Source organism: Somniosus microcephalus, unplaced genomic scaffold (genome assembly GCF_052327205.1).
Source record: "Somniosus microcephalus isolate GS21.2 unplaced genomic scaffold, FLI_Smic_1.0 unresolved_chr1, whole genome shotgun sequence".
Classification (NCBI taxonomy): Eukaryota; Metazoa; Chordata; class Chondrichthyes; order Squaliformes; family Somniosidae; genus Somniosus; species Somniosus microcephalus.
In genome coordinates this window covers 68,104,088-68,130,242 of record NW_028225179.1, presented here as the reverse complement: position 1 = coordinate 68,130,242, position 26,155 = coordinate 68,104,088, and the positions used below count along the sequence as shown (strand labels likewise).

Sequence of the window (26,155 nt, the reverse complement as noted above, 5' to 3'; positions counted from 1 at the left end):
TCTTTCTTGCTCTCTGTCTCTCTCTCGCTGTCTCTCTTGCTGTCTCTCTCTCTCTCGCGTGCTGTCTCTCTCTCTCTCTCTTGCTGTCTCTCTCGCTCGCTCTCTCGCTGTCTCTCTCTATCTCTCTCTCTGTCTCTCTCGCTGTCTCTCTTTATCTTTCTCTATCTCTCTGTCTCTCTCGCTGTCTCTATCTCTCTCTCTCTCTGTCTCTCTCGCTGTCTCTCTGTCTCTCTCTCTCTGTGTCTCTCTCTGTCTCTCTCACTGTCTATCTTTCTCTCTCTATCTCTCTCTCTCTCTCTGTCTCTCTCTCTGTCGCTCTCTTTGTCTCTCTGTCTCTCTCGCTGTCTCTCTGTCTCTCTCGCTGTGTCGCTCTCTGTCTCTCTCGCTGTCTCTCTTTATCTTTCTCTCTCTAGTTCAGTTTCAGTTCAGTTCAAATGCTTTATTGGCATGAAAGTTTACAGAGAACCATATTGCCAAAGCTTACATAGCAAAAAGGTACAGTTTTCCAACATTCTGTAGGTGTCAATCGATTTGACATTTGTTGGGTACATACAATATTACTTTTAAACAATATTAATTTTAAACAGTCTTTCTACTTCATTTGGTACGTTCAATATTAATTTTAAACAGTCTTACTTTTAAACAGTCCTCAGGTTGTGACATGTTGTTACATATTTAGCCCCAAGGTATGGTCTGTCTCCTTCTCCTAGGACTAATCTCAATTTTGACAGATCATCCAATTCCTTGAAATCTGGGGTTGTTTGGCTTAGCTTGTTGAATAATATGTTTCTTGATGTGTTGAATTTTTCGCATTTTAGGAGGAAATGCATTTCTGTTTCAACCTCGCCAGCCAGACATTGATCGCATATTCTATTCTCTCTAGGCTGCCAGGATTTCTTGTATCTGCCTTTTTCAATTTCCAGTTGGTGGTCGCTTAGTCTGTACCTGGTGAGGGTCTGTCTCTGTTTTGTGTCTCTGATGGTCGTGAGGTAGTCTGCCAGTTTATATTCTCTTTTTAGGGCCCGGTAACATTCTAATCTGCTTTGGCTTTCGGTTATTTTGTTCCAATGTTCCAGGTAGGTTTCTTTGCATTTTTTAATGATTTGGTTCACTCGGATTGGTGTTTGGACGGCTGTGTTGGTCTGGGGCTGGTCAGGGTCCGGCTGAGTACTTAGTTTCAGTAGCAGCTGTCTCTATCTCTCTCTCTCTCTCTCTCTTGCTGTCTCTCGCTGTCTCTCTGTGTGTCTCTCTCTGTCTCTCTCGCTGTCTCTCTTTATCTTGCTCTCGCTCTCGCTCTCGCTCTCTCTCTCTCGCTCTCTCTCTCTGTGTCTCTTTCTGTCTCTCTCGCTGTCTCTCTTTATCTTTCTCTCTCTCTCTCTCTCTCTCTTGCTGTCTCTCGCTGTGTCTCTCTGTCTCTCTCTCTCTCTGTCTATTTATCTTTCTCTCTCAGTCTCTCTCTCTCTCTCTGTCTCTCTCGCTGTCTCTCTCTGTCTCTCTCGCTGTGTCTCTCTCTGTCTCTCTCGCTGTCTCTTTATCTTTCTCTCTCGCTCTCTCTCTCTTGCTGTCTCTCTTTATCTCTCTCTCAATTCAATTCAATTCAAATCGCTTTATTGGCATGACAAGTTACATCTTATGTTGCCAAAGCATCGAAAAACATTCATGTTTGTTCACAAAAATACAGATCTATCCATACAGTGTATAAACAGATATATCCCTGAGTGTATAAATATACTTTCATATAATTTATATATACTCTTTTCTTATATTTAGTGGTTGTCCCTCTGTTTATGGCAAGCTGTAACATAGTGTGCCGCTAGTGTTACACAATTTCTCTCTTCCCCTAGTAGGTATGGGAGTTTTTGGTCGTCATTCAAATTTCTGAAATCCGGGCATATTTTTGTGAATTTTGGGTAGGAGTTCTCCCTTATGCCCTGATATTTTCTACAAGCTGTGAGGAAGTGCATCTCTGTCTCCACCACTCCCTGACTGCAGTGAGAGCATATCCTGTCCTCTCTTGGTAGCCGGGTCTGTCTGTGTCTACCTTTTTCGATCACCAGGTTATGTTCACTAAGTCTGTACATTGTCAAAGTTTTTCTCAGTTTGCTATCCTTTACCATGGTCAGGTAATCAGCCATGTTGTATTGTCTGTTTAGGGCCAAGTAGCAATTGAGTTTGTTTTGGGTTTTTGTTGTTTCTGCCCAATATGACAGATATTTTTCCTTTTGCTTAGCGACGATTGTGTTGGGTCGAATTCTTTGTGTTACGCTGTCACTGTCTCTCTCGCTGTCTCTCTTTATCTCTCTCTCTTTGTCTCTCTCGCTCTCTCTCTTGCTGTCTCTCTCTGTCTCTCTCGCTTCTCTCTTTATCTTTCTCTCTATCTCTGTCTCTCTCTCTCACTCTCTCTGTCTCTCACTCTCTCTGTCTCTCACTCTCTGTCTCTCGCTCTGTCTCTTTCTCTCTATCTCTGTCTCTCTCTCTCTGTCTCTCTAGACAGTCTATGTCCTGATTGCCCACCCTCATATTTACATATATTCCATCTGATCTTTGTTGTATCAGTGCCTGGAGAGGTACTGATAGGGCGAGGGCGGGCTCTATGAGTGTTTTGCTGCTGTGAGTAACTCCCCCTGCTGTTTCAGTGTGAGTTGCTTAAATCTTTGCAGGAAGTTGCTGGCTTGAGACTCATCCGAGGAGGATTCTGGTGTATTGGTCGGGTAATATGTTTGATCAGAGTAGTATCCCTGACCTCTTCCTCTGCCTCGACCATGTCCTTGTATTCTTGCCTTACACGTCTTGGCCCAATGACCTTCTTTTCCACAATAATAGCATTTTTTTCCTGATGATGGCTTATCGGGATCCTCGTCTTTCCATTCTTTAGCCTGCAGTGCTCGGACCTTAGCTCCCATTTCCCGGTCTAACTGATTACACTTATCCACCATTGCCGAATAAGTTATTGTTGCCCCCTCCCAATTGGGTAGGACTAATTTCAATGTTTTTGATAGTTCTGGCTTTAGACTGGCAACAAAGGCAGCTTTCAGGGGTCCTAGAGTACTCTCATCTACCCCCTCATGTCCGTCTCCTGTGTTCAGCCCCGAATATTCCAACCAGTTAGTTTTAAATCGTTCATCGTACTCTAACACTTCCTCCGTCCCTTTCTGCTGACAGGCTGTAATCTTTCCCCAATCCGTTTTTGCAGGGCTGAATGCTTGCAGCCACAGTTTGATCGCATCCCATCCGTCATCTAATTCTTGCTCATCATCACCCAGGCTAATTTTTACCTGGCCACGTAACTTCCTTAACTCTCTACTGGGAACCATCACACTCAGAACTTGGACCCCGTCCCACGGATGGAGTTGGTAAATACTCCTCAGACGTTCCAGCTGTTCCCAGGTTTTCATCCCCCCCCCCTTTTTGGGTGAGGCAATTCTTTAGACCATTTATCTATCTTTTCTGGATCTGCCGGATCATGCTGCTGAAAGTACTCGTATTTGTACTTCGTCTTTTCTTCCCCATCCTCATTCTTCTCATACTCCTTTTCTACTCTTTTCCTTTTCCGTCTCAACGGGGCCAAATGGGGTCGTAAGGGTCGTTTTTCAATGTTTTCTTCGCTTTCACTAAAATCACTAGAGGATTCTGAGTCGGTCTCAAGACCTGCTTCTTGTCTCTGTCTCCTACAACCTTCTTCCTTTATTTCATTTAAACTTGGGTATCCCTTCCAGGTCCCGACACATTTTCCTTTTTCTTGAACTACCGGTTGTTTATCCAATTGTTTTTTATATTCCTTAACTTTATCTTTAAATTTTTTAACTTTCACTTCTGACTTTTCAAGCTCATCTTTAAATTTTTTAACTTCCACTTCTGACTTTTCAGCCGGACATACCAGCGTTAATGTTGAAGCATACGGGGGTTTTCATCACCGTATCTGACAACAAACACTGTTGCTTAGCAACAGCTTCTAAACAGTCGGCCCATACCTCGGAAGCATTTCTGTAGCTTAGCAACAGCTTCAGAGGGACTTTCCAGAGCCTGACTGTTGGAAAAAAAAAGCCACAAGAAGAAAAAAAACCTAACAAAACGGCTCCTGATTTCTGCCGGTAGATCGAGGTTTCCGGACATACAACCTCCTGTACTTACTCAACACCCTTTTAAAAGCCACGATTGAGTCTGCCTCCACCACCCTTTCAGGCAGTGCATTCCAGATCATAACCACTCGCTGAGTAAAAATGTTTTTCCTCCTGTCGCCTTTGGTTCTTCTGCCAATCACCTTAAATCTGTGTCCTCTGGTTCTCGACCCTTCCACCAGTGGGAACAGTTTCTCTCTATCTACTTGTCCAGACCCTTCATGATTTTGAACACCTCCATCAAATCTCCTCTCGACCTTTTCTGCTCCAAGGAGAACAACCCCAGCTTCTCCAGTCTATCCACGTAACTGAAGTCCCTCATCCCTGGAATCATTCTCGTAAACCTCCTCTGCATCCTCTCTAAGGCCTTCACATCCTTCCTAAAGTGCGGTGCCCAGAATTGGATGCAATACTCCAGTTGAGGCCAAACCAGTGTTTTACACAGTGTAGGATCGGGTATTTAATTTCAGTGGACCACACTGATTTGAAGTCAACACACTAAAATTAAAGTTTGCGAGTCTGGTGGTAAGTTTGAAATAGTCGATTTATTGCATCACTTGATTTACACTGTTTGACTTCCTTCAGCAACTGACATCATGTTCAAAATGGCTGGTTTTTATACAGCGGCAGATGTACCCGCCCCCTTTATTACCATTGGCTCAGCAGCATGCATACAGAGCTATGGTTGGTTCAGCTACATCGCACTGATTGGATCTCTGATACATCACTCATTCCTTTGTTCTCTAGTTAAGCTAAACCAGTACTTTCAATGTTAAGCTAAATCAGCACTTTCATTGTTCTCAGTTTTTAAGTCAGCCGATGTGACGTTGCCAGCTGTGATTGGATCCGATACATCACACCATCCTTTGACACGTGGTCAGCTTAAGCATAATCAGATTTCTTTAAGTCATTAGATTTTAATCATATTAAAATCTATGTTATTCAAATATATATATATATATTCCCTAACACACAGTTTCATCATAACTTAATGTATTGAGAAGACAAAAGAGCTCTCCTTGTGTGAAGGACTGCCTGTTATCAGTCTGAAATACTCCTGATCCCAGTCTGACCCTCTAAGCATTTGCTTTAACAACAGGGTTTAGTTTCAAATGTTGTTTCTGAGTTTTCCCCTTTCCCATACTGTCCACTAACTTGTGTCCCACTGGAAGAAATCTGCTGTCGCTTACCTCATCTGAAAACCCCTGATAGCTCCAGTCGCTGTTTGTAACAGAGAGCCTCTGACAAAGGGAAACAATGTCCTACATCTTCCTGAGCCTCGGCCAATGCATGAAGGTCTCCTACAGGTCCTACCAGCCAATCAAAGCACTCGTGCTGCAACCCATGTACACTCTCCCCTATCACTGACTCTCCCCACCCATTTAATCTCCTCCCACAGCCTATGTACACTCTCCCCCATGTACAGTCTCCCCACCCATTTAATCTCCTCCCATAGCCCATGTACACTCTCCCCTATCACTGACTCTCCCCACCCATTTAATCTCCTCCCACAGCCCATGTACACTCTCCCCTATCACTGACTCCCCCCACCCATTGAATCTCCTCCCACAGCCCATGTACACTCTCCCCTATCACCGACTCTCCCCACCCATTTAATCTCCACCCACAGCCCATGTACACTCTCCCCTATCACTGACTCTCCCCACCCATTTAATCTCCTCCCACAGCCCATGTACACTCTCCCCTATCACTGACTCTCCCCACCCATTTAATCTCCTCCCACAGCCCATGTACACTCTCACCTATCACTGACTCTCCCCACCCATTTAATCTCCTCCCACAGCCCATGTACACTCTCCCCTATCACTGACTCTCCCCACCCATTTAATCCTCTCCCACAGCTCGTGGGCACTCTCCGCTATCACTGGCTCTCCCCACCCATTTAATCTCCTCCCACAGCCCATGTACACTCTCCCCTATCACTGACTCTCTCCACCCATTTAATCTCCTCTCACAGCCCATGTACACTCTCCCCTATCACTGACTCTCCCCACCCATTTAATCTCCTCCCACAGCCCATGTACACTCTCCCCTATCACTGACTCTACCCACCCATTTAATCTCCTCCCACAGCCCATGTACAGTCTCCCCCATCATTGGGAGGCTGGGCCACTCCATTAAGTCCCCTTACCTTTGGCACCCATCTGGGGGGCTCCTGCCCCAGGCTGCATTCCAGCACCTGTGGAGAGAAGAATGCAGTCAACGTCCCGTTGAACTGATGAGCGAATCAGGTGAGGAGCAGGACGAGATTGAATGAGGCGTTAATGATCGCAATGGCAGCCTGTCTCATGCAACTTTATTCATAACTCCTCGCACCGACCACCCAGATATAACTTTACAAAAAATTAATGGCTCTGGACAATATGCACCATACTTCAAATCTACTTGACTGACTTTGCAGAGCTTTGTGATGTCCCGAGATCGTAAAAGGTGCTATATAAATGGACGTTCTTTCATTCCCATTCCTATAGTATAGTGATAGATTGGGAAATGCTGATGTACAAAGGGACCTGGGTGTCCTTGTGCACCAGTCACTGAAAGCAAACATGCAGGTGCAGCAAGCTGTTCGGAAGGCAAATGGCATGTTGGCCTTCATTGCAAGAGGATTTGAGTACAGGAGCAAGGATGTCTTACTACAGTTAGACAGGGCCTTGGTGAGACCACACCTGGGGTACTGTGTGCAGTTTTGGTCTCCTTACCTAAGAAAGGATATACTTGCCATAGAGGGAGTGCAGCGAAGGTTCACCAGGCTGATTCCTGGGATGGCAGGACTGTCTTATGAGGAGAGATTGGGTCGACTAGGCCTGTATTCACTAGAGTTTAGAAGAATGAGAGGGGAATCTCATTGAAACATATAAAATTCTGACAGGGCTAGACAGACTGGATGCAGGGAGGATGTTTCCCCTGGCTGGCGGGGTCTAGAACGAGGGGTCACAGTCTCAGGATACGGGGTAGGACATTTAGGACTGAGATGAGGAGAAATTTCTTCACTCAGAGGGTGGTGAACCTGTGGAATTCTCTACCACAGAAGGCTGTGGAAGCCAAGTCGCTGAATATATTTAAGAAGGAGATAGATAGATTGCTAGACACAAAAGGCATCAAGGGGTATGGGGAGAGAGTGGGAATGTGGTATTGAGATAGAGGATCAGCCATGATCATTTTGAATGGTGGAGCAGGCTCGAAGGGCCGAATGGCCTCCTCCTGCTCCTATTTTTCTATGTTCTATAGCACCTTTTATGACCTCAGGACATCTCAAAGTGCTTTGCGGCCAATGAAGTACTTTTGAAGCGTAGTCGCTGTTGTCGCTCGGCCTGGATTATGGGGCTCGAGTCTCTGGCGTGTGTGGGGCTCGGGCCCACGATCGCCTGACTCAAAGTCCGGAATTTCCACCGTTGCCTCTGCGGGTGGCCTAGCGAGTCCGAAACACGATGTTTTCAGCCACGCGCTGCCCAGAGGGACTTTCACTGAAGGGCGTGGGTCTGATTACGTCGTCGGTGACTTGTCTCCAGCGCCCATATTCAAAGCCGCCTTGCACCGAACTCAGTTGAGGCTTTCCTCGAGGTGGGTGTAAGGTGTGAAAGAAAGGCCACGGGAGATAGAACTTTTGAAACGTGGATGGCCAAAGGCCAGGGGACTGCACCCCGAATCTCGGATTCTTGGGCTTTATAAATAGAGGTATTGAGTACAAAAGTCGAGAAGTTATGCTGAACCTTTATCAAGCGCTGGTTAGGCCACAACTGGAGTATTGCGCCCAGTTGTGGTTAGCACACTTTAGGAAGGATGTGAAGGCCCTTGAGAGGGTGCAAAGGAGTATTAATCAGGAAATAGTTGAGGCTTGTAATAAGGGAACAGCTATAATTATGGGGGATTTTAATTATCATATTAACTGGACAAATCAAATTGGGCAGAGCAGCCTTGAGGATGAGTTCATTGAATGTATTAGGGATGGGTTTCTTGAGCAGTATGTAACTGAACCGACCAGGGGGCAAGCAACCTTAGATTTGGTCCTGTGTAATGAGACAGGATTAATTAAAAATGTCCTAGTAAAGGATCCCCTTGGAATGAGTGACCATAACATGGTTGAGTTCCATATTCAATTAGAGGGTGAGAAGGTTGGATCTCAAACAAGCGTGCTGAGCTTGAATAAAGGAGACTATGAAGGTATGAGAGCGGAATTGATTAGAGTGGACTGGGAAAATAGATTAAAGGGTAAGGCGGTACATGATCAGTGGTGTACATTTAAGGAGTTATTTTACAACTTCCAAAAAATATATATTCCACTGAGGAAAAAAGGGTGTAAAAGAAAAGATAGCCATCCGTGGCTAAGTAAAGTAATTAAGGATAGTATCCGACTAAAAACAAGGGCATATAAGGTAGCCAAATCTAGTGGGAGGATGGAAGATTGGGAAGTCTTTAAAAGACAGCAAAAAATAACTAAAAGATTGATTAAGAAAGGGAAGATAGATTATGAAAGTAAATTAGCAAAAAATATAAAAACAGACAGCGAAAGTTTCTATAGTCATATAAAAAGAAAAAAGGTAGCTAAAGTAAATGTTGGTCCATTAGAGGATGAGACCGGGAAATTAATGGTGGGAAACATGGAGATGGCAAAAACACTGAACAATTATTTTGTATCAGTCTTTACAGTAGAGGACACTAAGAATATCCCAACACTGGACAAACAGGGGGCTCTAGGGGGGGAGGAACTAAATACGATTAAAATCACTAAGGAAGTGGTACTTGGTAAAATAATGGGACTCAAGGCGGATAAATCCCCTGGACCTGATGGCTTGCATCCTAGGGTCTTGAGGGAAGTAGCGGTAGGGATTGTGCATGCATTGGTAATAATTTTCCAAAACTCACTGGACTCAGCAAAGGTCCCGGCAGATTGGAAAACTGCTAATGTAACACCCTTATTTAAAAAGGGTAGTAGGCAGAAGGCTGGAAACTATAGACCAGTTAGCCTAACATCTGTGGTTGGTAAAATGTTAGAGTCCATTATTAAGGAGACAGTAACGGGACATTTGGATAAACATAATTTAATAGGACAAACTCAGCATGGTTTCATGAAGGGGAAGTCATGTTTGACAAATTTGCTGGAGTTTTTTGAGAAAGTAACATACAGGGTGGATAAAGGGGAACCAGTGGACGTAGTGTATTTAGACTTCCAAAAGGCATTTGACAAGGTGCCACACAAAAGATTATTGCTCAAGATAAAAAATCACGGGATTGGGGGTAATATTCTGGCGTGGGTGGAGGATTGGCTCTCTAACAGAAAGCAGAGATTTGGGATAAATGGTTCGTTCTCAGATTGGCAACCAGTAACTAGTGGTGTTCCGCAGGGGTCAGTGCTGGGTCCCCAACTCTTTACAATCTATATTAATGATTTGGAGGAGGGGACCGAGTGTAACATATCAAAGTTTGCAGATGATACAAAGATGGGACGGAAAGTAGTGAGTGAGGAGGACATAAAAAACCTGCAAAGGGACATAGACAGGCTAAGTAAGTGGGCAGAGATTTGGCAGATGGAATACAATACTGGAAAGTGTGAGGTTATGCACTTTGGCAGGAAAAATCATAGAGCAAGTTATTATCTTAATGGCAAGAAACTGGAAAGTACTGTAGTACAAAGGGATCTGGGGGTCCTGGTGCACGAAACTCAAAAAGTTAGTATGCAGGTGCAGCAAGTGATCAAGAAGGCCAATGGAATGTTGGCTTTTATTGCTAGGGGGATGGAATATAAAAACAGGGAGGTATTGCTGCAGTTGTACAAGGTATTGGTGAGACCGCACCTGGAATACTGCATACAGTTTTGGTGTCCATACTTAAGAAAATACATACTTGCTCTCAAGTCAGTACAAAGAAGGTTCACTCGGTTAATCCCGGGGATGAGGGGGTGGTCATATGAGGAGAGGTTGAGTAGATTAGGACTCTACTCATTGGAGTTCAGAAGAATGAGAGGCGATTTTATTGAAACATATAAGATTGTGAAGGGGCTTGATCGGGTGGATGCGGTGAGGATGTTCCCAATGATGGGTGAAACTAGAACTAGGGGGCACAATCTTAAAATAAGGGGCTGCTCTTTCAAAACTGAGATGAGGAGAAACTTCTTCACTCAGAGGGTGGTAGGTTTGTGGAATTTGCTGCCCCAGAAAGCTGTGGAAGCTACATCATTAAATACATTTAAAACAGAAATAGATAGTTTCCTAGAAGTAAAGGGAATTAAGGGTTACGGGGAGCGGGCAGGAAATTGGACATGAGTCTAGGTTCGGAATGGTCATGGCCCTGTGGGTAGTGGAGTGGGCCCAGGGGCCGTGTAGCCTGGTTCTGCTCCTACTTCTTGTGTTCTAATTCTGTGTTAGATTTCAGGAGATGGTTTTATTCCTGTTCCTGGCTGGGGTGGAGATCGCCTTTACAGAAGGTAAGTACTGTAGAAAATATAGGGACAGAGTGATCTCCTGGAAGAATTTCGATCGCCTAGATGGGTCGGAGAGGAATTTCCCAGATTTTTTTCTCCCAAATTGGCCATTGGGTCTTCATCTGGTTTTTCGCCTCTCCCGGGAGATCACATGGGTTCGGGTGGATGCAGAGTGATAGAAGATTTGAGGTTAGGATCAGATCAGCCATGATCTTATTGAATGGTGGAGCAGGCTCGAGGGGCCGATTGGCCTACTCCTGCTCCTATTTCTTATGTTCTTATTTACCAGAATGGTTCCGGGGATGGGGGTATCTTAGCTACAGGGACAGGTTGGAGAAGCTGGATTTGTTTTCATTAGAGCAAAGGAGGTTGCGGGGTGATTTGATAGAGGTGTACAAGATTATGACGGGTTTGGATAGGCTAGACAGGGAAAGGCTGTTCCCACTAGTTGACGGTACAAGGACTAGGGGACACAGGTTTAAGGTTTTGGCACTACGAGATGCACTGCAGCAACTCGCCAAGGCTTCTTCGGCAGCACCTCCCAAACCTGTGACCTCTACCACCTAGAAGAACAAGGGCAGCAGGTGCCTGGGAACACCACCACCTCCAAGTTCCACTCCAAGTCACACACCATCCTGACTTGGAAATATATCGGCCGTTCCTTCATCGTCGCTGGGTCAAAATCCTGGAACTCCCTCCCTAACAGCACTGTGGGAGTACCATCACCACACAGAAGGTGGCTCACCACCACCTTCTCAAGGGCAACTAGGGATGGGCAATAAAGACGAGGTGCCCGAGGTGCGTGCTTCCTCTTTGCAGTTAAAGCTTCAGTTAAAAACCCCGTTGAGGGTCTGATAACAAGGACTTAATGACTTTAATTAGGTCGGCTGCCTCTCCCGTGGCGCGCTGGCAAACCCGCCCGAGTGAAAGCCGTGAGGAGCAGGGTTGGCGGCGGCTTCCCGAGGCGCTGTCTATTTTTGCTCTTTTTTTTTTTACAACTTACCCGCCTCCAAACCCGCACACACGGCAGCGGAAAAAGTCCGGCCAAAGTGTGGAGAGAGCGACCCGCCGAGCCGAACTGACACTAGCTCAAAACCCTTACTTGACCACAGTCCCCGAAATAAAACTATATAATGAAAAAAACCACTGCAAAAGGACAACATTGTTGACGATTCGATGCAGAGGCTCTTCACTGCATTGTTGCCGGATGTGTAAGGGCCCAGTGGGCCACACCCACTCAGCCTCTACGGTCACATGGTAAGGTGCGAAGCGGACAAGCAGCCGTTGAGCGACCCATGCCAGGGTGACCACGTGACACCCACCCGCATTTCTTCCTAACATTCAGATGCCACTCATAAGAACATAAGAAACAGGAGCAGGAGTTGGCCATTCGGCCCCTCGAGTCTGCTCCGACATTCAATAAGATCATGGCTGATCCGATCTTGGCCTCAACTCCACTTTCCTGCCCATTCCCCATAACCCTCCACTCCCCTGTTTTTCAAAAATCTGTCTATCTCTACCTTGAATATATTCAATGACCCAGCCTCCACAGCTCTCTGGGGCAGAGAATTCCACAGATTCACGACCCTCTGAGAGAAGAAATTCCTCCTCATCTCCGTCTTAAATGGGCCACCCCTTATTCTGAAACTATGCCCCCTAGTTCTAGATTCCCCCACTAGGGGAAACATCCTCTCTGCATCTACCCTGTCAAGCTCCCTCAGAATCTTTTGGCTGAGAAATTCAGTATAGCCACGTTTGGGGTGCTACAGCCGGGCGGTCGCTAAAGTTTGCGCCCGGCGCAACTTAGCGCCACCCTTGCCGATATTCAGTTGCATCGCTCCAAGAGGTTGCAGCTGCGCTAAAGCAGGCGATGCATGACTATCTTAAGGCGCTAAGCTGGCGATCCGGGGCGCTACCACCGAGGGCGGGCGCAGCGCAGGTGCGGGGAGTTTCTGAATGAAGGCAGGCATGCTGGCGCCGGTCAGCTCTTAAAGGGGGAGGGTCGACTTGTTTGGCTGCCATGCCCTGCACACTGCAGCCCTGAAGCAAAGCCTGACCATTGCTGGTTCATCAGTTCTACGCCCTGGACCATGGGGAAGCCCGCTATTCTTCCAAATCCCATTGCACGCTCTTGCTGCTTGTCCAGGGTCATGGGGAAGGAGATGCACTGACGTCTCCTTCTGAAAAGGGCATTGTTCACCTGGCGGATGCAGCAATGTACCGCGAACTGGGAGATGTTGGCAATGTCCCCAGTAGCAGATTGGAAGGAGCCGGTGGCATAGAAGTTGAGAGCCACCGTCACCTTCACTGCCACCGACAGAGACGTCCTGCTCCTCAGATGTGGCTGCAGATCTCTGTGAAGCAGGTGGCAGATCTCAGTGACCACCTCCCTTCTGAATCGCAGCCTCCGAACACACTGCTCCTCAGACATGTTCAGATATGAGAACTGCTGGCGGTATACCCTGGGTGGGTAAGGCCTCCTGTGCCGATGCCTGTTGGCCCTTCTCCATCTGGCCATGACTGGCGTCTCTAAGCCCTTTGAATGCAATGCAGAAAGCTAACGTTTCCACCCATTGCAGCCCCCATTAAATGTGGTGACTCAAGGCTATGGCACTGAAAGTGAAATCCAAGTGCAAAGCTCTGGCCTGAAGCCAGCAGTACCTGTGCGAGCGCTGAGTCAAAGCAGAAAGCTCTCTGCCTTTGTCTCTCTCCAAATATCCATCTGTCACACAGAAGGATTGGCACAAAATGGCTGCCACTTATAATGCAGGAGGAGTCCCCTTTAAATTGCGCCCCCAGCGCCCCACAGCGACAGGGAACCGTTCCCCTCTACCAGTCGTTAGGGGCGCCAGGCACACATTAGGCTGACGCCACTGAATTTCCGGTTCAGGGCGCACCAAGGGCGTTGCACCATGAAATGACGTCAGGATCTGTGCGCGCAGCTGAGCGGGCACTGCGGTTTTGCGCTGGTGCTAAATCTTAACTGAAGTTCGCGAGAGGCGCAGATCGCGCCGTGCCCGGGCGCTAGCCGCTTAGCGCCCCACTTCTCGCCCTCTTAAGGCGCTAGCGGCTGGCGCTAACAACTGAATTTCTAGGCCTATATGTTTCAATAAGATCTCCTCTCATTCTTCTAAACTCCAATGAGTATAGGCTCAACCTTTCCTCATAAGACAACCCCTTCATCCCCGGAATCAACCTAGTGAACTTTCTCTGAACTGCCTCCAATGCAACTACTGTATATCCTTCCTTAAATAAGGAGATCAAAACTGTACGCAGTTCTCCAGGTGTGGTCTCACCAACGCCCTGTACAGCTGTAACAGGACTTCCCTGCTTTTATACTTCACTCCATTTGCCTTCCTAATTACTTGCTGTACCTGCATGCTAACTTTTTGTATTTCATGTTCGAGGACACGTTGGTGCATCCACCATTATCCAAGGACACGCTGACATCAAAAGCATCTCTGCTTCTTACCTCGCATCACTGAGGGGAGGAGCATACGTCCCAGGCCTCCATTGCCATGGGGCTTCACTCCTGTGGATGAAAGGAGACACAAGTCAGTTCATTTGGATTCACGTTCCTACTCAATGCAATCAGTCAGGAGGGAAATTCCTCTGTCACTGTCTGTACCAATGCTGCCCAGTGCTCTCTGTCACTGTCGAGTGCCCGCCATCACTGCCCAGTGTTCGCTATCACTGCCCAGTGTCCGCTATCACTGCCCAGTGCCCGCTATCGCTGCCCAGTGTGTGCCATCACTGCCCAGTGCCCGCCATCACAGCCCAGTGCCTGCCATCACAGCCCAGTGCCCGCCATCACTGCCCAGTGCCCGCCATCACTGCCCAGTGCCCGCCATCACTGCCCAGTGACCGCCATCGCTGCCCAGTGAACGCCATCGCTGCCCAGTGCTTGCCATCGCTGCCCAGTGACCGCCATCACTGCCCAGTGCCCACCATCGCTGCCCACTGCCCACCATCACTGCCCAAAGCTCGCCATCACTGCCCAGTGCCTGCCATCGCTGCCCAGTGCCTGCCATCACTACCCAGTGCCTGCCATCACAGCCCAGTGCCCACCATCACTGCCCAGTGCCCGCCATCACTGCCCAGTACCCGCTATCACTGCCCAGTGCCTGCCATCGCTGCCCAGTGCCCACCATCATTGCCCAGTGCCCACCATCACAGCCCAGTGCCTGCTATCAATGCCCAATGCCCGCTATCACTGCCCAGTGCATACCATCACTGCCCAGTGCCAGCCATCACTGCCCAGCATCCGTTATCACTGCCCAGTGCCCGCTATCACTGCCCAGTGCCCACTATCAATGCCCAGTCCCCACTATCAATGCCCAGTACCTGCTATCAATGCCCAGTGTCTGCTATCACTTTCCAGTGCCTGCCATCACTGCCCAGTGCCTGCCATCACTGCCCAGTGCCTACTATCAATGCCCAGTGCCTGCTATCACTGCCCAGTGCCCACCATCACTGCCCAGTGCCCTCTATCAATGCCCAGTATTCACCATCACTGCCCAGTGCCTGCCATCACTGCCCAGGGTCCACCATCACTGGCCAGTGCCCGCCATCACTGCCCAGAGTCCGCTATCACTGCCCAGTGTCCTTCATCACTGCCCAGTGCCTGCCATCACTGCCCAGTGCCTGTCATCACTGCCCAGTGTCTGCTATCACTGCAGAGTGCCCGCTATCACTGTCCAGTGTCCGCCATCACTGGCCAGTGCCTGCCATCACTGCCAATGCCTGCTATCACTGCCCAGTGCCGGCCATTTCAGCCCAGTGTCCGCTATCATTGCCCAGTGCCCACTATCACTGCCCAGTGCCTGCTATCATGGCCCAGTTCCTGCCATCACTGCCCAGTGCACGCTATCACTGCCCAGTGTCCACTACCATTGCCCAGTGCCTGCTATCACTGCCCAGTGCCTGCTATCATTGCCCAGTGCCCGCTATTACTGCCCAGTGCCCGCCATCGCTGCCCAGAGTCCGTTATCACTGCCCAGTGCCTGCCATCACTGCCCAGTGCCTGCCATCACTGCCCAGTGCCCGCCATCGCTGCCCAGTGTCCGCTTTCACTGCCCAGTGCCTGCCATCACTGCCCAGTGCCCGCTAGCACTGCCCAGTGCCCGCTATCACTGCCCAGTGCCTGCCATCACTGCCCAGTGCCCGCCATCACTGCCCAGTGCCCGCTATCACTGCCCAGTGCCTGCCATCACTGCCCAGTGCCCGCTATCATTGCCCAGTGCCCGCTATTACTGCCCAGTGCCCGCCATCGCCGCCCAGAGTCCGCTATCACTGCCCAGTGCCCGCTATCACTGCCCAGTGCCGGCTATCACTGCCCAGTGCCCGCCATAACTGCCCAGTGCCCGCTAGCACTGCCCAGTGCCCGCTATCACTGCCCAGTGCCCGCCATCACTGCCCAGTGCCCGCCATCACTGCCCAGTGCCAGCCATCACTGCCCAGTGCCCGCCATCACTGCCCAGTGTCCGCTTTCACTGCCCAGTGTCCGTCATCACTGCCCAGTGCCTGCTATCACTGCCCAGTGCCCGCCATCACTGCCCAGTGTCTGCTTTCACTGCCCAGTGCCTGCCATCACTGCCCAGTGCCTGCCATCACTGCCCAGTGCCCACTATCACTGCCCACTGCCTGCCATTTCAGCCCAGTGTCCCCTATCATTGCCCAGTGCCTGCTATTACTGCCCAGTGCCTGCTATCACTGCCCAGTTCCTGCCATCACTGCCCAGTGTCTGCTATCACTGCACAGTGCCTGCCATCACTGCCCAATGACTGCCATCACTGCCCAATGCCCGCCATCATTGCCCAGTGCCCACCATCACTGCCCAGTGACCGCCATCACTGCCCAGTGCCTGCCATCACTGCCAATGCCCGCTATCACTGCCCAGTGCTGGCCATTTCAGCCCAGTGCCCGCTATCATTGCCCAGTGCTTGCTATTACTGCCCAGTGCCTGCTATCACTACCCGGTGCACACTATCACTGCCCAGTGCCCGTTATCACTGCCCAGTGTCCGCTATGATTGCCCAGTGCCTGCTATCACTGCTCAGTGCCTGCTATCATTGCCCAGTGCCTGCTATTACTGCCCAGTGCCTGCTATCACTGCCCAGTGCCTGCTATCACTACCCAGTGCCCACTATCACTGCCCAGTGCCTGTTATCACTGCCCAGTGTCTGCTATCATTGCCCAGTGCCTGCTATTGCTCAGTGCCCGCTATCATTGCCCAGTGCCTGCTATTACTGCCCAGTGCCTGCTATTACTGCCCAGTGCCCGTTATCACTGCCCAGTGTCTGCTATCATTGCCCAGTGCCTGCTATCACTGCCCAGTGCCTGCTATCACTGCCCAGTGCCTGCCATCACTGCCCAGTGCCCGCCATCACTGCCTAGAGCCCACTATCACTGCCCAGTGCCCGCCATCACTGCCCAGTGTCCGCTTTCACTGCCCAGTGCCTGCCATCACTGCCCAGTGCCTGCCATCACTGCCCAGTGCCCGCTATCACTGCCCATTGCCTGCCATTTCAGCCCAGTGTCCCCTATCATTGCCCAGTGCCCACTATTACTGCCCAGTGCCCGCTATCACTGCCCAGTTCCTGCCATCACTGCCCAGTGTCCGCTATCACTGCACAGTGCCCGCTATCACTGCCCAGTGTCCACTATCAATGACTAGTGCCCGCGATCACTGCCCAGTGCCCGCTATCATTGGATAGTGCTCGCTATCACTGCCCAGTGCCTGCTATCACTGCCCAGTGCTCTCTAACACTGTCGAGTGCCCACTATCACTAACTAGTACTCTCTGTCACTACCCAGTGCCTGCTATCATTGCCCAGTGCCCACTATCACTGCCCCGTGCTCTGTTTCACTGTCCAGTGTCCTCTGTCACTGCCCAGTGCACTCTCTCTCAATGCCCAGTGCCCTCTCTCACTGCCCAGAGTCCTTGATCACTGCCCAGCGTCCCCTGTCACTGCCCAGTGCCCTCTGTCACTGTGAAGTGTCCTCTGTCACTGCCCAGTGCTCTCTTCACTGCCCAGTGCTCTCTCTCACTGCCCAGTGCCCCCTGTCACTGCCCAGTGTCCTCTGTCACTGCCCAGTGCCTTCTGTCACTGCCCAGTGCTCTCTCTCTCTCTGCCCAGTGCTCTCTCTCACTGCTCAGTGCCCTCTGTCATTTCCCAGTGCCCTCTGTCACTGTCTAGTGCCCAGATCACTGCCGTGCCCTCTGTCATTGCCCAGTGCCCACTGCCCAGTGTTCTCTTTCACTGCCCAATGCCCCCAATCACTGTCCAGTGCCCTCTGTCACTGTCCGGTGCCCATTATCACTGCCCAATGCCCTCAGTCACAGCCCAGTGCCCTCTCTCACTGCCCAGTGCACTCTGTCACTGCCCAGAGCCCTCGATCACTGTCCAGTGCCCTCTGTCATTGCCCAGTGCTCTCTGTCTCTGTGAAGTGTGCCAATCACTGCCCTTTGTCCTCTGTCACTGCCCAGTGCCCTCTCTCACTGTGAAGTGTCCTGTGTTACTGCCCAGTGCTCTCTTCACTGTCTAGTGCTCTTTCTCACTGCCCAGTGCCCCCTGTCACTGTCCAGTGCCCCGACCATTGCCCAGTGTCCTCTGTCACTGCCCAGTGCCCTCTGTCACTGTGAAGTGTCTTCTGTCACTGCCCAGTGCGCTCTCTCTCACTGCCCAGTGCTCTCTCTCACTGCTCAGCGCCCTCTGTCACTGCCCAATGCCCCCAATCACTGTCCAGTGCCCTCTGTCACTATCCGGTGCCCATTAGCACTGCCCAGTGCCCTCTGTCATTGCTCAGTTCCCTCTGTCACTGCCCAGTGTCCTCTGTCACTGCCCTCACTGGGGCAGAAGCAGCGGGGGGGGGGGGGGTCAATCTCTGAGCCACCAAACCCCTAACGCCAGCTCTAAATCCTCTTCAGTGGCCTCAGTTAATACCACGTTTGCACTGAAGCTCAGCTTCTGCAAATATCTCTGCCCCTCGCACCCCAGCATCAGTCGGATGTTCCTCGGCTCTGCCTGAGCCCTGACGGAAGCCCTGTTCACACCAGACAAGGAGGGCAGTGTCAGCTCAGACGTGACCGAGGTGCTACATTTCACACAGCCGTGCTCAGCCTGGCCGGCCAGCTGGCACCGACCTTCACACGCATGCTTGTTCCCATCACCGCCCCCCCCCCCCACCGAGCACTGCCCACCCCACCCAGCGCCAGCTCGCTGAATTCCTTCCCCCTGCCTCCATCAGCCTCGGACTGGCCAGCGAGGGACCCCGGGCAACCGGGCAAGTACTTGGGGTGCATCCTGGGATTGGTCAGGACACCGGGGATTCTGGCAATTTCCAGGAAGGTAGGGCAGAGAGACAACAGAACAACCAAGGAAATTCAGGATGTCTAGCCTCTCTCTGTCTCTCTCTGTCTCTGTCTCTGTTCCTCTCTCACTCTCTGTCTCTCTCTGTCTCTCTCTGACTCTCTCTGACTCTCTCTCTCTGTTCCTGTCGCTCTGTGTCTCTCTCTCTCTGATTCTCTCTGTCCCTGTCTCTCTGTGTCTCTCCCTCTGTTTCTCTCTGTGTCGCTTTCTGTCTCTCTCTCTCTCTCCATCTCTCTCTCTGTCTCTATCTCTCTGTCTCTCTCTCTCTGTCTCTCTCTCTCTCTGTCTCTCTCTCTCTCTCGGTCTCTCTCTCTCTCTCTGTTTCTCTCTCTCTCTGATTCTCTCTGTCCCTGTCTTTCTGTGTCTCTCCCTCTGTTTCTCTCTGTGTCACTTTCTGTCTCTCTCTCTCTCTCTCTCTCTGCCCCTCTCTCTCTCTGTCCCTATCTCTCTGACTCTCTCTCTCTGTCTCTCTGTCTCTCTCTCTCTGTCTCTCTCTGTCTCTCTCTCTCTGTCTCTCTCTGTCTCTCTCTCTCTCTCTCTCTCTCTGATTCTCTCTGTCCCTGTCTTTCTGTGTCTCTATTTCTGTGTCTCTCCCTCTGTTTCTCTCTGTGTCACTTTCTGTCTCTCTCTCTCTCTCTCTGTCCCTCTCTCTCTCTGTCCCTATCTCTCTGACTCTCTCTCTCACTGTCTCTCTCTCTGTCTCTCACACTCTCTGTCTTTCTGTGTCTCTATCTCTGTGTCTCTCCCTCTGTTCCTCTCTGTATCTCTTTCTGTCTATCTCTCTGTCTCACTCTCTTTCTGTCTGTCTGTCTCTCTCTCCATGTCTCTCTCTCTCCATGTCTCTCTCTCTCTCTCTCTCTCTCTCTCGTTCTCACTCTCTCTCTGTCTCTGCCTCTCCCTCTCTCTGTATCTCTCTCTTTCTGTCTCTTTCACTCTTCTCTCATTGCACTTCACAGTGTAAGTCAGCTCAACCCAGCTCATCACACCAGTCTGGCCTTACTGTGTGCGAGGGGGATTCCCGGGGTGAGTGTGCGAGGGGGATTCCCGGGGTGAGTGTGCGAGGGGGATTCCTGGGGTGAGTGTGCGAGGGGGATTCCCGGGGTGAGTGTGCGAGGGGGATTCCTGGGGTGTGTGTGCGAGGGAGAGTCGTGGGGTGAGTCTGAAAGGGGGAGTCCCGGGTGAGTGTGCGAGGGGGAATCCCTGGGTGAGTGTGTGAGGGGGAGTCCCGGGTGAGTGTGCGAGAGGGAGTCCCAGGGTGAGTGTGCGAGTGGGAGTCCTGGGGTGAGTGTGCGAGGGGGAATTCTGGGGTGAGTGTGTGAGGGAGAGTCCTGGGATGAGTGTACAAGGGGGAGTCCTGGGATGAGTGTGCGAGGGGGAGTCCTGGGGTAAGTGTGTGAGGGGGAATTCTGGAGTGAGTGTGTGAGGGGGAGTCCTGGGTGAGTGTGCAAGGGGGAGTCCTGGGCTGAGTGTGCGAGGGGGAGTCCCGGGGTGATTGTGCAAGGGGGAATTCTGGGGTGAGTGTGTGAGCGGGAGTCCTGGGGTGAGTGTGCAAGGGGGAGTCCTGGGGTGAGTGTGCGAGGGGGAGTCCCGGGGTGAGTGTGCGAGGAGGAATTCTGGGGTGAGTGAGCGAGGGGGAGTCCTGGGGTGAGTGTGCGAGAGGGAGTTCCGGGGCGAGTGTGCAAGGTGGAATTCCAGGGCGAGTGTGTGAGGGGGAGTCCCGGGGCGAGTGTGCAAGGGGGAGTCCTGGGATGAGTGTGTGAGGGGGAGTCCCGGGGTGAGTGTGCGAGGGGGAATTCTGGAGTGAGTGTGTGAGGGGGAGTCCTGGGTGAGTGTGCAAGGGGGAGTCCTGGGGTGAGTGTGCGAGGGGGAGTCCCGGGGTGATTGTGCAAGGGGCAATTCTGGGGTGAGTGTGCGAGCGGGAGTCCTGGGGTGAGTGTGTGAGGGGGAGTCCCGGGGTGAGTGTGCGAGGAGGAATTCTGGGGTGAGTGAGCAAGGGGGAGTCCTGGGGTGAGTGTGCGAGAGGGAGTTCTGGGGCGAGTGTGCGAGGTGGAATTCCAGGGCGAGTGTGCAAGGGGGAGTCCCGGGGCGAGTGTGCAAGGGGGAGCCCTGGGGTGAGTGTGCGAGGGGGAATCCCAGGGCGAGTGTGTGAGGGGGATTCCTGGGTTGAGTGTGTGAGGGGGAATCCCAGGGTGAGTTTGCGAGGGGGAGTCCAGGGGCGAGTGTGCGAGGTGGAATTCTGGGTTGAGTGTGCAAGGGGGAGTCCTGGGGTGAGTGTGCAAGGGGGGATCCCAGGGCGAGTGTGTGAGGGGGAGTCCCAGGGTGAGTGTGTGAGGTGGAATTCTGGGGTGAGTGTGCAAGGGGGAGTCCTGGGGTGAGTGTGCGAGGGAGAGTCCTGGGGTGAGTGTGCGAGGGGGAGTCCCGGGGCGTGTGTGCAAGGGGGAGTCCTGGGGTGAGTGTGCAAGGGGGAATCCCGGGGCGAGTGTGTGAGGCAGATTCCTGGGTTGAGTGTGCGAGGGGGAATCCCAGGGTGAGTGTGCGAGGGGGAGTCCTGGGGCGAGTGTGCGAGGTGGAATTCTGGGTTGAGTGTGCAAGGGGGAGTCCTGGGGTGAGTGTGCAAGGGGGAATCCCAGGACGAGAGTGTGAGGGGGAGTCCCAGGGCGAGTGTGTGAGGTGGAATTCTGGGGTGAGTGTGCAAGGGGGAGTCCTGGGGTGAGTGTGCGAGGGGGAGTCCCGGGGCGAGTGTGCAAGGGGGAATCCCGGGCCGAGTGTGCGAGAGGGTGTCCCAGGGTGAGTGTGCGAGGGGGATCCCAGGGCGAGTGTGCAAGGTGTAATTCCGGGGTGAGTGTGCGAGGGGGAATCCCGGGGTGAGTGTGTGAGGTGAAATTCTGGGGCGAGTGTGTGAGGTGGAATTCCAGGGTGAGTGTGCAAGGGGGAGTCCTGGGGCGAGTGTGCGAGGGGGAATCCCAGGGCGAGTGTGCGAGTTAGAATTCCGGGGTGAGTGTGCGAGGTGGAATTCCGGGGTGAGTGTGAAAGGGGGAGTCCTGGGGTGAGTGTGCGAGGGGTAATCCCAGGGTGAGTGTGCGAGGGGGAGTCCTGGGGCCAGTGTGCAAGATGGAATTCTGGGGTGAGTGTGTGAGGAGTCCCAGGTGAGTGTGCAAGGAGGAGTCCTGGGGTGAGTGTGCAACGGGGAATCCCAGGGCGAGTGTGCAAGGGGGAGTCCCGGGGTGAGTGTGCGAGGTGGAGTAATGGGGTGAGTGTGCGAGGGGGAATCCCGGGGCGAGTGTGCGAGGGGGAGTCCCGGGGCGAGTGTGCGAGGTGGAATTCCGGGGTGTGTGTGCACGGGGGAGTCCCGGGGTGAGTGTGCGAGAGGGAGTCCCAGGGTGAGTGTGCGAGGCGGAATCCCAGGGCGAGTGTGCGAGGTGGAATTCCGGGGCGAATGTGCAAGGTGGAATTCCGGGGTGAGTGTGCGAGGTGGAATTCTGGGGTGAGTGTGCAAGGGGGAGTCCTGGGCCGAATATGCTGGGGGGAATCACGGGGCGAGTGTGCGAGGTGGAATTCCGGGGTGAGTGTGCAAGGGGGAGTCCCGGGTGAGTGTGCAAGGGGGAGTCCTGGGGTGAGTCTGCAAGGGGGGATCACAGGGCGAGTGTGCAAGTGAGAGTCCCAGGGTGAGTGTGCGAGGGGGTGTCCTGGGGTGAGTGTGCAAGGGGAAATTCTGGGGTGAGTGTGCAAGGGGGAGTCCCGGGTGAGTGTGCAAGGGGGAGTCCTGGGGTGAGTCTGCAAGGGGGATCACAGGGCGAGTGTGCAAGGGAGAGTCCCAGGGTGAGTGTGCGAGGGGGTGTCCTGGGGTGAGTGTGCAAGGGGAAATTCTGGGGTGAGTGTGCAAGGGGGAATCACAGGGCGAGTGTGCAAGGGAGAGTCCCAGGGTGAGTGTGCGAGGGCGAGTCCTGGGGTGAGTGTGCAAGGGGGAATTCTGGGGTGAGTGTGCGAGGGGGAATCCCGGGTGAGTGTGCAAGGGGGAGTCCTGGGGTGATTGTGTGAGGGGGAATCCCGGTGCGAGTGTGCGAGGTGGAATTCCAGGGTGAGTGTGCGAGGTGGAATTCCGGGGTGAGTGTGCAAGGGGGAGTCCTGGGGTGAGTGTGCGAGGGGGAACCCCAAGGCGGCTGTGCGAGGGGGAGTCCCGGGGCGAGTGTGCAAGGTGGAATTCTGGGGTGAGTGTGCAAGGGCGAGTCCTGGGGTGAGTGTGTGAGGGGGATTCCCGGGGTGAGTGTGGGAAGTGGAATTCTGTGGTGAGTGTGAAAGGGGGAATCCCAGAGCGAGTGTGCGAGGGGGAGTCCTGGGGCGAGTGTGTGAGGTGGAATTCCGGGGTGAGTGTGCAAGGGGGAGTCCCAGGGCGAGTGTGCGAGGTGGAATTCTGGGGTGAGTGTGCAAGGGGAGTCCTGGGGCGAGTGTGTGAGGTGGAATTCTGGGGTGAGTGTGCAAGGGGGTGTCAAGGGGTGAGTGTGCAAGGGGGAATCCCAGAGCGAGTGTGCGAGGGGGAGCCCCGGGGCAAGTGTGCGAGGTGGAATTCTGGGGTGCGTGTGCGAGGGGGAGTCCCGGGGCGAGTGTGCAAGGTGGAATTGTGGGGTGAGTGTGCAAGGGGGAGTCCTGGGGTGAGTGTGCGAGGGGGAATCCCAGGGAGAGTGTGCGAGGGGGAGCCCCGGGGCGAGTGTGCGAGGTGGCATTCTGGGGTGAGTGTGCAAGGGGGAGTCCTGGGGTGAGTGTACAAGGGGGAATCCCAGGGCGAGTGTGTGAGGGGGAGTCCCGGGGTGAGTGTGCGAGGGGGAGTAATGGGGTGAGTGTGCGAGGGGGAATCCCGGGGCGAGTGTGCGAGTTAGAATTCCGGGGTAAGTGTGCGAGGTGGAATTCCGGGGTGAGTGTGAAAGGGGGAGTCCTGGGGTGAGTGTGCGAGGGGTAATCCCAGGGTGAGTGTGCGAGGGGGAGTCCTGGGGCCAGTGTGCAAGATGGAATTCTGGGGTGAGTGTGTGAGGAGTCCCAGGTGAGTGTGCAAGGAGGAGTCCTGGGGTGAGTGTGCAACGGGGAATCCCAGGGCGAGTGTGCAAGGGGGAGTCCCGGGGTGAGTGTGCGAGGGGGAGTAATGGGGTGAGTGTGCGAGGGGGAATCCCGGGGCGAGTGTGCGAGGGGGAGTCCCGGGGCGAGTGTGCGAGGTGGAATTCCGGGGTGTGTGTGCACGGGGGAGTCCCGGGGTGAGTGTGCGAGAGGGAGTCCCAGGGTGAGTGTGCGTGGCGGAATCCCAGGGCGAGTGTGCGAGGTGGAATTCCGGGGCGAATGTGCAAGGTGGAATTCCGGGGTGAGTGTGCGAGGTGGAATTCTGGGGTGAGTGTGCAAGGGGGTGTCCTGGGCCGAATATGCTGGGGGGAATCATGGGGCGAGTGTGCGAGGTGGAATTCCGGGGTGAGTGTGCAAGGGGGAGTCCCGGGTGAGTGTGCAAGGGGGAGTCCTGGGGTGAGTCTGCAAGGGGGGATCACAGGGCGAGTGTGCAAGTGAGAGTCCCAGGGTGAGTGTGCGAGGGGGTGTCCTGGGGTGAGTGTGCAAGGGGAAATTCTGGGGTGAGTGTGCAAGGGGGAATCACAGGGCGAGTGTGCAAGGGAGAGTCCCAGGGTGTGTGTGCGAGGGCGAGTCCTGGGGTGAGTGTGCAAGGGGGAATTATGGGGTGAGTGTGCAAGGGGGAATCCCGGGGTGAGTGTGCAAGGGGGAATTCTGGGGTGAGTGTGCGAGGGGGAATCCCGGGTGAGTGTGCAAGGGGGAGTCCTGGTGTGATTGTGTGAGGGGGAATCCCGGTGCGAGTGTGCGAGGTGGAATTCCGGGGTGAGTGTGCGAGGTGGAATTCCGGGGTGAGTGTGCAAGGGGGAGTCCTGGGGTGAGTGTGCGAGGGGGAACCCCAAGGCGGCTGTGCGAGGGGGAGTCCCGGGGCGAGTGTGCAAGGTGGAATTCTGGGGTGAGTGTGCAAGGGCGAGTCCTGGGGTGAGTGTGTGAGGGGTATTCCCGGGGCGAGTGTGGGAAGTGGAATTCTGTGGTGAGTGTGAAAGGGGGAATCCCAGAGCGAGTGTGCGAGGGGGAGTCCTGGGGCGAGTGTGTGAGGTGGAATTCCGGGGTGAGTGTGCAAGGGGGAGTCCCAGGGCGAGTGTGCGAGGTGGAATTCTGGGGTGAGTGTGCAAGGGGAGTCCTGGGGCGAGTGTGTGAGGTGGAATTCTGGGGTGAGTGTGCAAGGGGGTGTCAAGGGGTGAGTGTGCAAGGGGGAATCCCAGAGCGAGTGTGCGAGGGGGAGCCCCGGGGCAAGTGTGCGAGGTGGAATTCTGGGGTGCGTGTGCGAGGGGGAGTCCCGGGGCGAGTGTGCAAGGTGGAATTGTGGGGTGAGTGTGCAAGGGGGAGTCCTGGGGTGAGTGTGCGAGGGGGAATCCCAGGGAGAGTGTGCGAGGGGGAGCCCCGGGGCGAGTGTGCGAGGTGGCATTCTGGGGTGAGTGTGCAAGGGGGAGTCCTGGGGTGAGTGTACAAGGGGGAATCCCAGGGCGAGTGTGTGAGGGGGAGTCCCGGGGTGAGTGTGCGAGGGGGAGTAATGGGGTGAGTGTGCGAGGGGGAATCCCGGGGCGAGTGTGCGAGGTGGAATTCTGGGGTGCGTGTGCGAGGGGGAGTCCCGGGGCGAGTGTGCAAGGTGGAATTCTGGGGTGAGTGTGCAAGGGGGAGTCCTGGGGTGAGTGTGCGAGGGGGAATCCCAGGGAGAGTGTGCGAGGGGGAGTCCCGGGGCGAGTGTGCGAGGTGGCATTCTGGGGTGAGTGTGCAAGGGGGAGTCCTGGGGTGAGTGTACAAGGGGGAATCCCAGGGCGAGTGTGTGACGGGGATTCCCGGGGCGAGTGTGCGAGGTGGAATTCTGGGGTGAGTGTGCAAGGGGGAGTCCTGGGGTGAGTGTGTGAGGGGGAATCCCAGGGCGAGTGTGCGAGGGGGAATCCCAGGGCGAGTGTGCGAGGGGGAATCCCGGGGCGAGTGTGTGAGGTGGAATTCCAGGGTGAGTGTGCGAGGGGGAGCCCTGGGGCGAGTGTGCGAGGTGGAAATCCGGGGTGAGTGTGTGAGGTGGAATCCCGGGGCGAGTGTGCGAGGTGGAATTCTGGGGTGAGTGTGCGAGGGGGAGTACTGCCCATTCTGCCCAACTGACCGAGATGAATTTCTCGGCC

At 53.4% G+C, this 26,155-nt stretch overlaps 2 protein-coding genes across 2 annotated transcripts in view; one reads left to right on the top strand and one right to left on the bottom strand.

The window, feature by feature from the left end:
• Positions 1-14,088, bottom strand: part of LOC147095465 (uncharacterized) — a 31,733-nt gene extending 17,645 nt beyond the window's left edge. Inside the window, exons 1-2 of the mRNA XM_085973958.1 lie at positions 14,030-14,088; positions 6,271-6,318 (exon numbers count right to left, since the gene is read on the bottom strand). Coding sequence (XP_085830084.1) covers positions 6,271-6,318; positions 14,030-14,054 — 73 coding nt within the window. The 5' untranslated portion in view covers positions 14,055-14,088. The remainder of the gene's footprint in view (positions 1-6,270; positions 6,319-14,029) is intronic.
• The window catches only part of patl2 (PAT1 homolog 2), a 136,840-nt gene that overhangs the window by 46,839 nt on the left and 63,846 nt on the right, over positions 1-26,155 (top strand). The window lies entirely within an intron of this gene.